At 46.2% G+C, this 13,941-nt stretch overlaps 1 protein-coding gene across 2 annotated transcripts in view; it reads right to left on the bottom strand.

The window, feature by feature from the left end:
* Positions 1-13,941, bottom strand: part of HHAT (hedgehog acyltransferase) — a 221,125-nt gene that overhangs the window by 191,176 nt on the left and 16,008 nt on the right. For both annotated transcript variants that reach the window (XR_013959496.1, XM_080649230.1), the window contains exon 3: positions 7,230-7,297. Coding sequence is in view for 1 of the 2 variants with exons in the window: in XM_080649230.1 (XP_080505356.1) it covers positions 7,230-7,297 (68 nt within the window). In the remaining variant the exon portion in view is untranslated. The remainder of the gene's footprint in view (positions 1-7,229; positions 7,298-13,941) is intronic.

Here is a 13,941-nt window from a genome sequence, read left to right as displayed (position 1 = left end):
TTCTGTTTAAACTGACTGGAGAGGAACCTGTTGTCTCCGTGGAAACTTGATCAACATACTTTGGAGCTTTGTTTGTTTGTTTGTTTGTTTGTTTTGATCAACATACTTTGGAAAGAATTTTTCTTCTGGTTGCAATCCAGCTTTAGTTTCATAATAGAAGCATTATGAAAAGAATTCACTTTGCAGAAAACTATTCTGAAATAAGTCTGTTCAGTGGAGGAAAATGAAATGGAGGAAGACAGCAGCTAGGTCAGTCCGAGGGATGTTCAGGAACTGGATCATGGAGGCAATGGGTGTTTACATTAAAACACAGTCACCAGTGAATCTAGGTATGCGTTTCAAACCAAATAGAAAAGGATCCACCTTACTTACTGCCAGTCAGTAATTTTCACTAGCATGCCTCTTTTCTCCTCAGATCGAGCAGACAGTGCAGAGCTGAATAGATTTACTGTTTTCCTTATCCCTGTATCCAGAATTTTGCAACAACAAAAGAAACACAATAGAAGTACTAGACATTTTTGTGTTATCTATTTCCTAAATAACATTATGTGCATATTATTTACTTTGAGACCACACCTAATTCCCAATCACACTGAGTAAAAGTAATCTGTTTGTAAGGCTCTGAGGAAACCTTTACAAGGTACTTGAATCCGGAAACATTTCTCTGCACTTTCAAAGGCAGCACGCTCACCTTAATGGCCTATAAATCTCCCAAGGAGAGAGGGAAAAGGGGGGCGTATTTATGTGAATTCTGCACAGGAGCAGCGCTGCTCTCTGGATGAACTCAGCCCAATGATTCATTTAGCAATTATTGCAAGAGTTTGCTTTTCTTTCAACAGATGCTTTGCTCTTTCTAAAATAAGTTGAACTAAATTAGTTTACTGCTCACAATTTTCAGAGACAACACTCCTTCCCCAGCCAACATTTCCTCAAAGACAAAATGTTTTCATTAACAAAACTTTTTTCCCTCCTGTAAATAACAAAATCTCTGCTTAAGTGTCTTCCCCATCCTGTACAGGTGAAGGTGAAGTTGCTCACCGGGGTCAGGATGCCACCAACAGGACTAGCATAAGGCCACTGTTCTACCACGTACCATCCCAGTCTCTTAAATGGCCCTCATAATCTAGGCCAGGCAAATCTGCCCAGGGGATAAAGGGGGCAGGGAGGTGTTTTGTAGAAGGAAAGAGAAAACCTCTCGAGGGCTTAGTTAAACCAAGAGAACCTAATTGATGTGGGGAAGTTCTTTGAATCTCTTCAACCTAATTGCCAATCTAAACTCAGTGACTTCCTCTGGCTACACTGCTACCTACCTACTTCCTAGAATTCACTCCAGATTATGCCAGACATATGCGTATACTTGAGCAAGTGCAGATTCTGTCTCCCTGGTTTGCCTATTCCACATTTCTCCCTTTCTTCCTAGAGCTTACAAAGAATGAATCACATTCTAAAAGAGAAATACTAAGTTCTAGTACGAAGGCAAAGGCACACAAAAAAAGGTATTATTTTCCCCACATCCTCAAACTGGGAAAAAACAAAAACATTTTCTACAAGGTACATACAGTATATGGAGAAATGAGGTGCAAACAGTTACTAAGGCTGGTCAATAAGTTAGGGATCCCGACCCCCCCCAAAAAGTGTAACAGAATGTGATGACTAGATAGCAAATGACATAACCTCATAAGATTCCCCAGCTACAAACCATGCTAATAAATCCTACGTCCCATTCGCGTCACTTCTGCAGGATACAGAAAGACGAAGCGAGTCACAGTGACATGGAGAAAAAAATGGTTCCCAGGCCTTCGGGGACCGTGGTTCCTAAAATGGTCCTCACACTCAAGAGAATTTGCTTTCTGCCTCGAAAGTCTTCACACATTCACGAAAACTAGTTCATATGTAACATCCCTGCAGCGGGCAAACACGAGAAACTGGAACTCCAGATGGAATCCCAAAATGCTGAAGGTCCCCAGGCAGAGAGGAGTGGTAAATGAGAGAAAGGAGAAGTTAACGTTCTTGCCATCCGGCCAGTCCAGGGAAAGAAGAGGGGAGCTCTTCGTAATCTCAGATAGCATTGTTTTCGTTGTTGTTACTGTGGTTGTTAATCCTCACCTGAGGATATTTTTCCCACTGATTCTTAAGACAGAGTGGAAGGGAGGGAGAGTAGGAGGGAGGGAGGGAAGGAGGGAGGGGGAGGGAGGGAGGGAGGGGGGGAGGGAGGGAGGGAGGGAGGGAGGGAGGGAGGGAGGGAGGGAGGGAGGGAGGGAGGGAGGGAGGGAAGGAGAGAACTGTGAGAAAGACACATGGATTGGTTGCCTCCAGCACATGCCTGGACTGGGGCCGGGGACCAAACCTGCCACGCAGGTACGTGCCCTTGACTAGGAATCAAACCCAGGACCCTTCCGTGCGTGGGCCTATGCTCTAACCACTGAGCACACCAACCAGGGCCACAGATACCATTTTTCTCCTTGAAGCTTACGCACTGGGTGGAAGACCAGGAAAGTGGGCAGAGTCTGTGGAGCAATTCTCCCACACCTCATTTCAATCTGTCCCCTTGACCCATCAGCTAGCTATCCGAGCTCTCAAAGAGAGAGCTCCCTGGAAATAATAGGAAATATATATACTGGTGCACCCGATGACTGGCCCAGCGCTCCTAAGCCCCTTGTAATTCCCTGTGATAAGAGCAATAGGAGCATCTTTTGTTCTCCTAAGCCCCTTGGGATTTCCTGGGTGATAACACTGTTTTCTGTTGCAATGAGGTGAGTCTGGGTGGGCTCCTGGATGGGGCTGTTCACCAGAAAGATCAAGCCATGGGTAGAAGCTTGGGATTTTCAGCGCCACACCCCATTCTTCTGAGAGGGGAGAGGGGTTGACATAGAGGTAATGATTGATCATGCCTCGTGATAAAGTCTGCATACAAGTCCCCAAAATGCAGGGTTCAGAGAGCTCCCGGGTTGGTGAACAGGTGGAGGTTCTGGGAGAGTGGGGGGCCTGGAGAGGGCCTGGAGGCTCGGCACCCCTCCCACACACCTCGCCCTGTGCATCTCTCCCATCCGGATGATCGTCCGTACATTTTATCCCATCCTTTTACAATAAACTGTTACACAGTAAGGAAAATGTTTTCCTGAGTTCTGTGAGCCACTCTAGCAAATTAACTGGCCCTGAGGAAGGGGCCATGGGTACCACCTGGGTGTGCAGTTGGCATGGGAAGGAGGTGGGTGGGAGCATCTTGTGGGACTGAGCCCTTCACCTGTGGGATCCGATGCCATCTCCAGGCAGAGTGTCAGCACTGAGTTGAATTGCAGGACTCCCAGCTGGAGTCGCAGAATGGCTTGGTGTAGGGAAGCCCCCCACACAACTGGTGTTAGAAGTACAGTGTGAGAGTAAAAGAGAAACACGGGAGGGGCAGAGTGTAGGTTTTCTATACACACCCATCCCAGAGCTTCTCTTAGGAGAGTCAGCCGTTGTGGTAGCTAAGGTGCCTCCAAGGCTGGGGTCAGAGACAACCATGAACAAGAACCAAGGCTCACCACGCCTCCAGCATCCATTACCCGCATACACTGCCTCTGCCATCTCTTCTGCAGAAACTTATCTGTTTGCTACTAAAATGACTTATCTTTTCTATGATGTCTGAAACTAACTTTAAAATATTTCAACGCAGAGACTTCTGGTTCCAGGCGAGATATAATAAACACCTTTCTCCCTAACCTTCCCACCAAGGACAGCTAAAAACCCTGAATGTAATTATAAGATAAACATAGGAAGGCCCCGAAAGATGGCAAAAAGAAGACAGACTGGCTAGGGACCTCAGGACTTGAGGAATGACAATGAAATAAAATAACTCACTGGATAGGCTTACTAGCAGAGGTAGATGACTCAGGAAAGAAGCATTGAACCTAAAGATAAGTCAATAGAAATCACACAATCTGAATAACAGGAAAAATAGGCTGAAAACATAAATAAACAGAGCCTCGGAAATCTGTGGTACAATTATAAAAGATCTAACATTCCTGTGATTCATGAAATCCTAAAAAAAAAAAGAGAAAGAGAAAAAACGTGGGGCTGAAAAAAATATTCAAAGAAATAACGTCTAAAAATGTTGCAAATCTGGCAAAAGGCATAAACCTACAGATTCAAGAAGCCGAATGAACCCTAGTCAATTTATATGTACCAATTAAAAGGCAGATTGGCAGAACGGATTTTTAAGAAATGATCCAACTTTATGCTGTCTGTAAGAAATTCACTTTAAATACAACAAACTAGGTAGGTTGAGAGTAAAAGGATGCAAAAGGATACATACTCTACAAACATCAATCACAAGAAAGCAACAAGAACCCAAAAATAGAGCCACACAAGTCTGGTCAACTGATTTTTGACAAAGGTGCAAAAACAATTCAACAGAAGAATCATCTTTACAACAAAAGGTGCTATAGCAAGTGGCCATCCATAAGCAAAAAATAAAATAAAATAAAGTAAAATAAAATCCTGCCAGTGTGTCTCAGCGGTTGAGATTGGGTCAGAGGTTTGCCTTCCTGAACGAGAGGGAATTCTCCGTGGTTCTGTGTCTTAATTGTTGGAGGTTGAGAAAAGGAGAGGAGAGGAACCGTACCCAGAGTCCCAATATACAAAAGAAATAAAACCAGTTTCGGTGGTTGAACCAGAATGAGGTTTAGAGCCCAGTCAGCCTGACCTCTGCTTCGCCCTCTAATGGTAGCTCTAGAGGTACCCAGTGACTACTAAGGTATCTGTAGAATCTCAAGGGTGATGACTCAGGCTCATTTGCATACCCATAATACCCTGCACAGAGTACATCCTTTTCAAGTTTAAAAAAAACTTTTTTTTAACTTGACACTTCTAACTACAAGAAACTAAAGTTTCTTGTGCAAACTTTAGGCAGAAAGTACCTCAAGAGCTAAAACGCCACCATAACTGTACTAGGAGTTGCAGTTACTGGAGGAGGGAATTTGCCAAGAGCAAAACATACTCTGGTTTCTCTTCAGATCGCATAAATCTTTCGCCTTTTACTAAAGATTTCCGTGGAGAGGAACAATTCTGAGTTTATACTCAATTTTTTGAGGCCTTGCTCTGGCAAGGCTAGCCTTTTGGTTACAAAAATAGACACCTCCTAAAATATAATATTTCTCTGGTTTCATTACTGGTAACCAGTTCTAACCGGAGCTCCACCCACTTCCTATGTTAGGCGGTGCTCACAGGAGCAGCACCCTGGGTGTGAAATTATGCTGGACAACTCACCCACCTGGAACTTAGCAGCAACTGTTACCCTGACAGCGTTTCAGTCAGTTCCCCGCACACAGACGCCACCCTTCACATCTCACTTGGGCGCCGTGCGCTCACTCTGACCTGCAGTGGCTTCTGATTTCTTTCTAACAGAGACAGCAACTGTCAGGACATGATTTTTAAAAGTAATAACCTTGTGAAGAATGTTGACCGGCACCACTTTTAGGGAATGTGAGAGAAGGAAGTGTTTCCCCACTTCCAAGTCTCTCCAAATTTCAGCTCCAAGTCACTGGTTCAACCCTCTAGCCTGGAATAATCTCTGCTCCTTCTTCTCTCCGAGTCCCACCTGTTAGATCACTTGAACGGGACATGTTGTAAAAGTTAACTCTTCCACTTCCCGGGGATGGTTCTTAACGCTGAATGTGCCCACATGGGGAGCCCACCGTCCAGAAGCAGTGAGTTAGCATTAGACGGATCCTGATCAGAAATCGGGTCCTACACACCGTTACAATTCAGATAACTTCAATACTGGCATCTAAAGCTGCGTGGGAGAGTTTATTAGCATAAGGAATGTTAGGAATAAATAGAGGGTCAAGGGGGTCAAATATATGGTGAGGGAGGAGACTAGACTTTAGAGGGTGAGCACACAATGGGGTATAAATTTATTATGAGGTTGTACACTTGAAATGTATATAATATTATCAACCAATGTTACTTCGATAAATTTAATTATTTTTTTCCATCACCATTTATCCCCCCTATACCCTCTTCCACCTCCACCCACCCCCATCCTCCCACAATCACCACACCATGATCCATGTCAATGAGTTCTTTCTCTCTTTTTTCTTTTTTACTCAATCCCTCCACCACCACCCCAGCACACAACACGTCCCCCCCCCCCCCAACCCCACACAGCTGTCAGCCTGCTCTCTATCTGTGAGTCTGTCTCTGTTTTGCTTGTTAGTTCAATTTGTTCATTAGATTCCACATAGGAGTGAAATCATATGGTACTTGTCTTTCTCTGACTGGCTTATTTCACTTAGCGTAATGTTCTCCAGATCCATCAATGCTGTCAGAAAAAGCAAAATTTCCTTCTTTTTTACGGCCGAGCAGTATCCATTGTGTAAATGTACCCCAGCTGTTTTATTCACTCATCTACTGATGGGCACTTGGGCTGCTTCCAAACCTTGGCTACTGTTAATAACGCTGCAAGGAACATTGGGGTGCACATATTCTTTCAAATGTATATAATGTTACTAACCAATGTTACCCCAATACATTTAATGTCTTTTAAAGAGAATTTACAAATGAAAGGAGTGGTGTTCAACATATGTGGTGGGTCCGAAATTTTCTCCAGCTCCAGAACCCTCCTAAGGACCAGGCAGGAGAACCCTCGGAGCTTCAGGGAAACCTGGAGGCAGGAAGGAAGGATTTCCTATGTAGTTGCCAACAGTTGCTGTAGGGAAGTCTGGGGCCACATTTAATCCTAATGGATATGGCTAGGTCAGGAGAAAGTGCCTGAGCTTTGCGAGGATGAAATTTGTACCCACTGATAAGGTTAGACCAGTGGTCGGCAAACCGCGTCTCGCGAGCCACATGCGGCTCTTTAGCCCCTTGAGTGTGGCTCTTCCACAAAATACCAAGGCCTGGGCGAGTCTATTTTGAAGAAGTGGCGTTAGAAGAAGTTTAAGTTTAAAAAATTTGGCTCTCAAAAGAAATTTCAATCGTTGATATTTGGCTCTGTTGACCAATGAGTTTGCCAACCACTGGGTTAGACAATCAGATTTCTGGAGTCTTGAGAAGAAAACAGGAAGATAAAGATCCCGGAGAATTCTTTATCCAACACGGCACTCATACCTTTCACAGCGCGTAGGAAAGATACCTGACTCCCAAGTGCCGATGAATACTCTACCTGTGTCAGCGCCAAGACAAAAGTGATGCAAAATACTGAACCCGGTTTGAAAACTGAGGAGGCTTATCCTTTAGCCACTCTGTACCTTCTTGAATCCTCCAAGCAAAGTGCCCATCGCCAGGTCAAATTCTTGGTCCAATTGCTCTTCATGTTCTGACAAGAAAAACGGTGGCCATTAGTTCCAAACCCAAATGAAACTGGTTGGTTTCATAGCAGAGGCACTAGGAGAAACTGGAACGTGTTCTGGAAAAGCCGCCTGTGGACTGGGCTACGGGCATGGAAACGTCACGCTCCTGGGTCCTCCGCTCCAGTTGTCTGTGAGCTGAGTTCCTGGAAATCCGTGGTGGGGCTGCTGTCCCCTCCACTTGGAATAGGCTCACAAAGGGAGAGGTGTCCAGAGAGAAAGCTTCCGGCACAGGGACCCCCCCAGCAGGGGTTAATGCAGATGCCCCACTTGTTCAGGTGGTAAAATATTTTTATATACAGTTTTTCAATCCTCACTCTCGGATATGTTTTTATTGATTTTAAAGAGGGAGGGAGAGAGAGAGAGAAAGAAACATCTGTGTGAGAGAGGAACATTGATCAGTTGCCTCCCACACGTGCCCCCAACGGGGATCGAACCCACAACATGGGTATGTGCCCTGACCGGGAATAGAACCCACAACCTTTCAGTGCATAAGACGATGCCCCAACCAACTGAGCCCTACCGGCCAGGGCAAAAAAAAAAAAAAAAAAAAAATATATATATATATATATATATATATATATATATATATATATATATTTTTTTTTTTTTTTAAACAGATCATTCCACACAGTGATGGTGATCAAGGCCTCATGATGTGAGACAATGCTAACAAGATTATAAAATGGAATCGTATAATAGTAATAAGTATGTTTATAAGGCAAACAGTACAACTGATAGATATAAAACGAAATATAATAAAGTCTTCATTCAAATGCGTTTTGAGAGTGTATAATAACCAGGCAGGGTGTGGGATACTAGGAAAGAAACAGAAGAAGACTGGCATGTCCTTTGCCCGCCTGGGGCTTACTGTACACTAGGTAAGAGAGACCAATGAATAATAAAAAATTACAGTAGTGCTGATGAGTGCCATGATACAGGAATAAGGAGGTGGAGTTTGAGTTTGGGGTGTCTACACAGTAGGAAGCTGGATGGGTATGGGTGGTGCTCAAAAGGGCCCTAAGTTGAAGATAAAGACTCAGGAGACCTCAGTATAAGGGTAGTGAGGAAGCTTCCAGAAAGACTGACATCACCCAAAAGACACAGACAAGAACGAGGAAATCCACTGCTACTGGACCAACAAAAGTACAAAACCGCAGAAGACCAAAAGGAGCTACGCAGAACGACCGCCGGAAAACCAGAAAGAGTGTGCGACTCAGACATAATCCCGAAACGATGCCGACCTAGAGTAGAACCGAGGGGCAGATTCACACACACGAGATGCAAACAGCAGCCCCAACCTCAAGCCAAAGGCAACACTGCCATCAAGGAAGAACTAAAACCTATCCTCCTCAGACTATTCCAAAAAATTCAAGAGGAAGGAACACTTCCAAGCTCCTTCTATGAAGCCAGCATCACCCTAATACCAAAACCAGATAAAGATAACACAATGAAGGAGAATTACAGGCCAATATCCCTCATGAATGTAGATGCCAAAATCCTCAACAAAATTCTAGCAAATCGGATCCAGCAGTACATCAGAAAGATCATACACCATGACCAAGTAGGGTTTATCCCAGGAATGCAAGGATGGTACAATATCCGCAAATCAATAAATGTGATACATCACATAAACAAATTGAGAGATAAAAATCACAGTCATATCAATTGATGCAGAAAAAGCATTTGACAAAATCCAACACCCTTTCTTGATAAAAACTCTCAACAAGGTGGGAATAGAAGGATCATACCTCAACATAATAAAAGCTATATATGATAAACCCACAGCCAACATCATACTCAATGGGCAAAAACAAAGGCAACACTGCCCTAGGAACGACAGAAAAGGGGGGGGGGCGGTCCGGAGCACTGGGCCAGGGTACCGCGTGGCACAGCTCTGCCACGCACACTGTGTTCCCCGGGTCCAGGACGTGTGCTGGAGGTGTGTGGCTGCAGCAGGGCCCTGGTCCTTTCTGCTACAGCTGCACACATGCCACATTGTGTGCGTGTATGTGTGTGCGTGTATGTATGTGTGTGTGTGTGTGTGTCTGCGTGCGCATATGCATGGGCGAACATGCTGTGTTGTGCACAAACGCAAGTCAAGGGAACAGCCTGCAAACAAACAGCAAGACACTGCAATCCAACAAAGAAATACAGGGACCTCCCAATTCAGTAAGGCAAACCGGGTGGAAAACCTCTCTGCTTCTTGTCTTTTTGGTTTTGGCTTCACTTTCATACACAGAGAAATCTCCAGAAACATCCGGATTATAGAGAACTGAAACAAGGCAGAAACCGAGTTCTTTTTTTCCTCCTTTTTAAAAAGAGTACATTCAGAAGCAGTGAAATTTACCTGCTAAGCACCAGATATCCTGAGGCTGGAGCACACCGCCCTCTAGTGGGCAAAAGGAGTTCTGTGCAGATGGGAGAATTGTGACGAGATCCTGTCCAGCAGGGGCGCTGTCCTACTGAAATACTATCACACACATGTATAATTTTAAAGTTTCTAGTAGCTACATTTTTTAAAGTTTTAAAAAAGTGAAATTAATTTAGTACATTTTAGTTATCTCTATCTATCCAAAACATTATTTCAACATGGAATCAGTATTAAACAATTATGGATGAGTTACTCTACATTCCTTTTTCTTACTCATTAATTCTTCAAAGTCCAATGTTCCTGTTATCCTAACAGCACATCGCAACTGGAAGTGGCCACATTTCAAGTGCTCCTTAGCCACGTGTCTAATGACTACAGCAATGGGCAACATAGCCCTAGAACGAAATTCCCCCTCACGCATTGGAAAACGTCTACAAATCACCCTCGTCTGACTTCTCGACAAACACATGCCATGCCACACACATGTAAGATTGCAAGGTAAATCCATTCACAACCCCTTGGGAAATCCATGTCTTCAGTTGGCCCAAAATGCTTTGCTACAGAAATTGGTTGACAGGGGAGAGTGGAAGCTGAGACTGGTAGCAGGAGCTCCTTCCCAGAGTAGCCAAGGCCCTCAGAACTTCTCTCATTACTCCTTCTAGGCAGGCATCCCATGCTCTCACTCTGGGCGAGCACAGTTTTCATCGTAAGCCACGTATTACACTCAAGCAGGAGGAGCCTTCTCTGCCTGCGAAATTTTCTCCCCACCACACAGACCTGACTGTAGGTGCCCTGGTCCCATCTTCCCACAATGCAGTGCTGCACCAAAGTGCCTGAGCGCGTAGAAATGAAACAGTTTCTGCGGATGAGCCCTCCTGACTAAATCAGCTGTTGATTCTCCTCTCTCCAACCACCACCCAACAAAAGGATACATCAAAACCCCACCCTACCTACTGAGTGAGAGAATTTGCATTTTAATCAAATGCAAAATGCCACTGGGCTCTGGTGGTGAACCATTTACTTAAAAGCTCTAACTAACCTTCCCCTTTCAAACTCAACACTTTGATGGGAAATCAGTGCTGGGGTGGGGTAGGGGTAATTGGAGGGCAGGATCAGTGACCGGGAGGGGGCATCACACACTCACATGCCCTTCGGTGATACAAGCCACTGCCAGGGAGTAGCAACCCAGTGGTGACTTAATGCATCCTGCTGCTTCTATGCATTTGAAAATCCTAATCAGCTCCTACTGGTTCTTTAGTTTTCTAGGGAGCCTGCGGGTATAGAAGACTGCGTAGTAAATGAGAGTAGAGAAAGGGAGCAGGAAAATGGACTTCTAAAGATGAGATAACTGAGTGGTAAGAAACTCTCAAACATTCCTATGAAATACCACGTAGAAGAGGGACGACAAGGCGCTGGTTTCCCCACAACATTCTTGAGGTGTGGGGGGCTTCTTCTCTCCTGTCTCCCACTCAGGGAACGAAAAAAGTGACTTAGAAATCCCCCAAGTAAAAGGGGACCATATATGTAAGTAGGATGCAAGGCAATAAAGGACGTAAAGGTCTCAAACCTCCGGACAGGGCTGCTCTTCCGGGACTCACCTAAGGAATTCTGGTTCTGTCAAGGCAGACCGCCAGGCTGGGGGGCGAGGGGCAGGGGGGGAGCGAAGGGTGGGGGTAGGGCAGGGGTAGGCAAACTTTTTGACTCGAGGGCCACAATGGGTTCTTCACTGGACCGGAGGACCGGAACAAAAGCATGGATGGAGTGTTTGTGTGAACTAATATAAATTCAAAGTAAAGGAGCGGAGGGGAGAGCAAGAGAACCGGATAGAACAGCCGGATCCGGAGCGCGGGCCGTAGTTTGCCCAAGGCTGGGGTAGGGGCATTAGCGTGGGAGTCCTGAAGCTCCCAGGAGAGGAAGATGCCGTGGACTGAGTTGGAAATGATCCAGCAGAGAGGAAGCCATAAGCTCTATACACATTCTTTGTATTTGATGGAACATGGAGCAAGGGCTGGGGGAGCAGGGAGTGAGGAGCTGTGGAGTCTAACACTACGGTTGCCTTTATTTTTTTTAAAATATATTTTATTGATATTTTACAGAGAGGAAGGGAGAGGGATAGAGAGCTAGAAACATCGATGAGAGAGAAACATCGATCAGCTGCCTCCTGCACACCTCCCACTGGGGATGTGCCCGCAACCAATGTACGTGCCCTTGATCGGAATCGAACCCGGGACCCTTGAGTCCGCAGGCCGACTCTCTATCCACTGAGCCAAACCGGTTTTGGCTCTACGGTTGCCTTTAAATGCCCTACAGCCAGGCCCTGGCCCAAGTCATTGTGTGAGCTTTATTGAAAGCATTAGAAAGCAGAGTCCCTGAAGGCCGACACTCCTGTGAGGACCCGTGGACAGGAGAGGAAACCGCCACTGCAAGCCCAAGAGGAAGGGGTGGGCTGCCGGACTTGTAATCCCAGGAGGAAAGTGACCTGGCCACCACTAACAAGGGATACAGGGTCAGGTGTGTGGACCAAAGGGGCCACATGCTGACCTGACAAGCTCAGGGGAGGCCTGCATGGCGGTCTTGCAGACTCAGAGACCTAAAGGAACCACAAAGGATGGTCTGAAATTAAACTTTAACTAAACGCAGTTATGGTGGGCAGTTACGTCCTAGGCCGGCATCTTCATTGACAAGTCAACCTTTACCTTAACTGAGCCTATCTGCCTTTTTGCATCTATGATAACATGCCCTTGAAATGTCTGGGTAACTTGTAACTTCCCTTTTTCTGGAGCCCCTGGGGCACAACCAAATGTGGTGGGCGCCAGGACAGAGGCCACAAATTCCTTCATTATCATGTTAATTGTTCCTGCACCCACCTGAGTATGTGTCCATCATTTTTCTTTTTATCCAATCCCAGGGGTTTCCCCCCCACCGCCCCCCGCTTTGCTTTATCACACCTCCTTAATCTATCACCAATGAATTTCATGTAACCCACCTATGTCCTTCCTTTGATTGCAGTAACCCACCATTCTCCGGAGCATTATCTCAGTTCGTTGAGGTTCTGCTTCCCGGCATATGTCGACAGTTTGGCTCAAATAAACTCACAAAAATTCTTTACAGGTTTCAATGGTTTTTTTACGTTAACAAGTGTAACATGAAGTACCATCACACCGGTCACCAGAGCCTCGGCTGTGCCACAACACCTACTACCAAGCTGGCCGTCAGGACAGTCGGTCCCGTGCTGGCCTCCTGCAGGGGCTGTGCACCGGGTCCCTTCACGGAGGACAGTAAACTGAAGGGCCCCAGGTGGCCCAACCCGGTCAGCCAGCTCACCTGGTTCCCAGGCCAAGGTCATCTACTCAAGGACAGGACCCTGAACTGCACCCCCGGCCCCCGCCCCAGTCTCTGCACCCAAGCCCACGGCTTGGAGAGGGACATATGCAGAATGGGAGAAAAGTCAATCCTGGTGATGCATAAGGAGGGGGAGGCTGAGGGCCGCGAACTCCCAGCTGTGCCACCCAAACCCTATCTTTGCCATTTTAAATGACCACAACTACAGATTCACCTGCTTTAAGAGCAAGCCCCGACTCCTCCGCCGGATATATAAGATCCTTCACACTCTAGCCCTCCTTTTGGATCTAAGCTCAACCTTTGCCACTCCCCCTTTGCACTCTACACTCCAGTCCTCGTGAGCGGTTTGCAGTTCCCAGATCACGCTGTGTTTCCTCACACCCAGGGGCACTGCACACCCTCGTCCACTTGCCTGCAAACTCCCCTCTGTCCACAGATCCTCTGCCCCTCTCCTATGGCTGACTCCTGGTCTTCCTTAAGGCAAGGCTTCCCATCGCCTCTAGGAAACTGCCGCTGACTACAGACGAGACCACTCATGGTGCCTCCAAAATTCTTCCTTGCACAGTATGGGGAGTTTTAAGCAGCATATGGCCACCAAACTAGAGATGGTATTTCCCTGCCTCCCGGTTGTGGCCACAGAACTCAGATCTGGCCAACTAGGTGTGAGAAGCGACAAGGTGCCCTTAAAGGAAAGGAGGGTCCTCAATCCCCATCCAGTGGGCGGGAACGTGGACTTGATGATTCCTCTTCAAAATACAAACAAGAGCACTAAAGACAGCAGAGCGAGAAGAGGGAGGGAGCCTGGGCCTCCAACACCCTGGGCTGCCTCCAGGTGTCTGCAAGGAGGGATGGTGACAGAGAAATGTCAGAAGTTACTGCAAATTATGAATGCAAATT

Source organism: Plecotus auritus (genome assembly GCF_963455305.1).
Source record: "Plecotus auritus genome assembly, chromosome: 12".
NCBI classification, from domain to species: domain Eukaryota; kingdom Metazoa; phylum Chordata; class Mammalia; order Chiroptera; family Vespertilionidae; genus Plecotus; species Plecotus auritus.
Note: the sequence above shows the minus strand (reverse complement) of the source record. Positions and strands in the feature narration are given on the sequence as shown.